The sequence below is a fragment of the Tupaia chinensis genome, unplaced genomic scaffold, assembly GCF_000334495.1.
Source record: "Tupaia chinensis unplaced genomic scaffold, TupChi_1.0 Scaffold000548_1, whole genome shotgun sequence".
NCBI classification, from domain to species: domain Eukaryota; kingdom Metazoa; phylum Chordata; class Mammalia; order Scandentia; family Tupaiidae; genus Tupaia; species Tupaia belangeri.
In genome coordinates, this window is record NW_006160060.1 from 575,834 (window position 1) to 579,294 (window position 3,461).

At 63.8% G+C, this 3,461-nt stretch overlaps 1 protein-coding gene across 1 annotated transcript in view; it reads left to right on the forward strand.

Annotated features, from left to right (window-relative positions):
- MAPK12 (mitogen-activated protein kinase 12) overlaps positions 1 to 1,830 on the forward strand; it is a gene marked incomplete at its 5' end in the record, with an annotated part of 9,397 nt that extends 7,567 nt beyond the window's left edge. The window contains 5 exon segments of the mRNA XM_014591266.1: positions 119 to 190; positions 325 to 404; positions 481 to 559; positions 637 to 810; positions 1,604 to 1,830. Of these exon segments, the coding sequence (XP_014446752.1) occupies positions 119 to 190; positions 325 to 404; positions 481 to 559; positions 637 to 810; positions 1,604 to 1,683 (485 nt within the window). The 3' untranslated portion in view covers positions 1,684 to 1,830.
- Between the last annotated feature and the right edge of the window lie 1,631 nt (positions 1,831 to 3,461).

A 3,461-nucleotide genomic window follows, 5' to 3' on the forward strand; every position in this document is an offset into this window, starting at 1 on the left:
GCTCCCCACTGCCTGATGGGGAGCCACATGGCGGCTGTTGCCCAGAGTGGCTGCTGAGATGGGTGGGAGCCTGAGGGAGTGCCTTGCCCCCATGGAGCGCTGACTGGTCTTGTCACAGTGGACATCTGGTCTGTGGGCTGCATCATGGCTGAGATGATCACAGGGAAGACGCTGTTCAAGGGCAGTGACCGTATCCTGAGCATGGCAACCCTGGGCGCACGGACCCAGCTCCTGCCAAGGCTGGGCATGTGGGCACGGGGCACTGGGTGCTGGGTGGGGCCCCTGCCCTCTGGCCCTTTTGCTGTGCTCCTGACCTCAGCACAGACCTGGACCAGCTGAAGGAGATCATGAAGGTGACGGGGACACCTCCTGCTGAGTTTGTGCAGAGACTGCAGAGTGCCGACGTCAGTGGGGAGCCAGAGGGGCGGGGGCTGGCCCGGGTTGGGGCTGGTCCTTACCCTCACCCTCTGCCCCACACAGGCCAAGAACTACATGAAGGGCCTCCCTGAGTTGGAGAAGAAGGATTTCGCCTCCATCCTGACCAGTGCAAGCCCACTGGGTAGGACTGGACTGGGTGGGCCCAGGTACTGCTGTGAGGGGCCTCCCAAGTCCTGCTCTGACGTGCCATCCCCCCAGCGGTCAGCCTCCTGGAGAAGATGCTGGTGCTAGACGCGGAGCAGCGGGTGACAGCGGCCGAGGCACTGGCTCACCCCTACTTTGAGTCCCTGCATGACACGGATGATGCCCCCAAGGCCCAGAAGTACGATGACTCCTTTGACGATGTGGACCGCACCCTGGACGAGTGGAAGTGTGAGTGCCCGAGCACCTGTCCCCAGGGTGCCACCAGGTGGGAAGAAGGCAGGTCAGAGGGCAGCTGGACTGTGCAGCTTGGCCCACTGCAGAGGAGCAAAGGCACTCCTGGCAGAGACTGGTCCCAAAGCTGGCACTGTGGCGGCCTGGACCCCACTGGCAGCTCTGAGCTCCAGGCAGCTGTGTGCTGCTCCTGGCCCCCAGCCTGCCACCCTACATCCAGCCAAGAGACAGGCCACCCTGGAAGCCCCTCCACACCCACCTGCCTCCAAGGCCTTTCCACTCACCCGTGTTTGTCCTCACCTCTCCTTGCCCCACTTCTGGACCCCTCCCTGCCGTCTGCACAATGCATGGCCAGCCCTCCCTGCCACCCTCACCATCCCTTCTGGTCCAGGGAGCAGTTAGCCCCAGCCCCATAGCTGCTCTGCTCCCCCTGGCTTCTGCTGGCTGTCCTCCCCCCAGCTCCCCTGGTCTTTGTGGGCCGCCTTGCCCTCCAGTCCCAGGTCCTCTGCTGTGCTCCGAGGCCTCGGTCTCTGCTCTTCCTGCAGCTGCAAGGTGGCCTGTGGCAGGTTGTCTGAGAGAATGAGCAGGGACGGGTGGGGCTGCCACCAAGTCCCAGGCCCCACTGCTCTGCCTCCAGCCTGGGACCTTTGTCCAGCACTCTGGGGTGGAAGGGCTGGGTGGGCTGAGGCTCTCAAACTGTGTTCCTTAGGGTCACAGGGTCCTCAGGCCAAATCCCAGGTGAAAGCACAGGCTGATTGTATTCCCCACTGTCACCCTCGCCCCTCCCTAGGTGTCACTTACAAAGAGGTGCTCAGCTTCAAGCCTCCCAGGCAGCTGGGGGTCAGGGCCTCGAAGGAGACAGCCCTGTGAAGACCTCAGGGCCCCAAAGGTGCAGTGGGTGCCAATGTCCCTGACTGGGGGCTTCGTGCCTTCACCTGGGAGGAGTCCTGGTCACCCGGCCTTGGCTTGCACCCCATAACACCCATTTGGATAGCCCAGTAGACCCTCACTCTGCGGACTCCTCCCTGAAGCCTGTTCCTCCACTCTGGACACCCACCTCAGTGGTTCTTGGAGGAGCATCTGAATGTTCTGGACAGAACCTCTGCCTAACTGGGCTAATCTCTGACCCCTGGAGCAGCGCCTCTCCACTGGGGGTGAGGCCTGAGAACTGGCAGTGCTGAGTCAAATTCTGGTTTTCTGCTCTGCCAGTTCTGGACTGTGCTGAGACCCAGCTCACGAGAAGGAGGGACAGCGGGCGGGGCTTGGGGGTCAGCAGGTGCTAGTTCAGGTGCACCACCTCTGTGGAGGCGCTGGGACTCCCCTGCACCCACAGGCTGGAACACAGACCACCACAGGGTGTGCCCTCATGGCTGGGAGGAAATAAACTCTTTTGTAGACCTCTGCTCTGGCTGTGTCCTGATATGTCCCACTGGTAGGCCTGGGCCACTCCCCGTGGAGGTCTGTGCCCAGCCCAGCTGAGCCAGCAGGCCACCCTGAACCCACCTCCACAGCTGTGTGCTAGTGAGCCTCCGGCCACCCCACATCAGGGGTGGCCCCTTTGCTTCAGTGGTGGTGGACCTATGGTGCCCTGGAGCCAGACCCAGGGGCAGGCCCAATGGAGGAGGGACAGGGGGTCCAAACTGGGACCCAGAGGTTCAGGGTTGGGCACTTCCCATGAAGAACACCTCTGGGCCAGGTGGCCGACATCTTCTCTGACCCACCCCGTGCTCCCCCCTCCGGCCAGGCCACCTGTATCTGAGGGCCTGCGATACCCCTGCTGGTCATCTGATGTCTCCAAGGGTTGCAGCTGGGTTAGAGGCCACATCTGGGCACTTGCTGCTGCTCTGGCTGCTCCGTGTCACTCACCCGTGTGCTCAGAGTGGGGCCAGGCCCTCAAGGGGCAGAGCAGGCCATGTCCCCTCCCCTGGCCTGGAGTTTGGCCCAGAGCAGTGGGAGAGCTACAACAGACACCAATCCTGCTCAGGGGCCTCCCCTTCCCATTGGACGCCCACTGCCTTCCTCTGGATCCCGATGGCCAATCCCCACGCCCTGAGCCCTCTCACCCCTCTCAGGTCCTTGTCCTGACCCTCCTGTAGTTCACCCTTCCCTCTATCAGGCCTCCTGTCCTGCCTGTCTGGTCGTTGTAAGCGGACGGGTGTGTGTGTGTGTGTGTGTGTGTGTGTGTGTGTGTCCTTCTGTCCAGCTTTGTAGCCTCCACCCTGACTCTTGGAACCTTTGTCCACTCTTTAGCCACGGGTCTTCCCATCAGTCCTCCATAAACCTTGAGGTCGCCCTGCTGGGCATCAGTGCAGCCCAGCTCTGGCGGAGCCAGGTCCGGGCTGGCGGCACCCCTGGTCTCCCCAGCTGCCCTCCTGCCTCACTGCCTTTGCCCTAGCAAGCCCTCGTCCTCCGTCCTTCCACCGGCCGTTCCCTGGGCTGCCGGGAAGTTGGGGCAGAAGGGAGCAAAGCCTGGCAGGGTCGCGCACGGGGGCCGCAGCGCCTGCCGGCGTTGGGAGCATCACCGGTCCTCACGCCAGTCACCCCTCCCGGCTCTCGAGGGGAGCTGGGGGCGGGGCGCCCAGACCTCGGGCCGCGTGGGCGGCAGCCGTAGCGGTGGGGGGGGGCCCGGGGGGGCCCGAGGCCCGCCC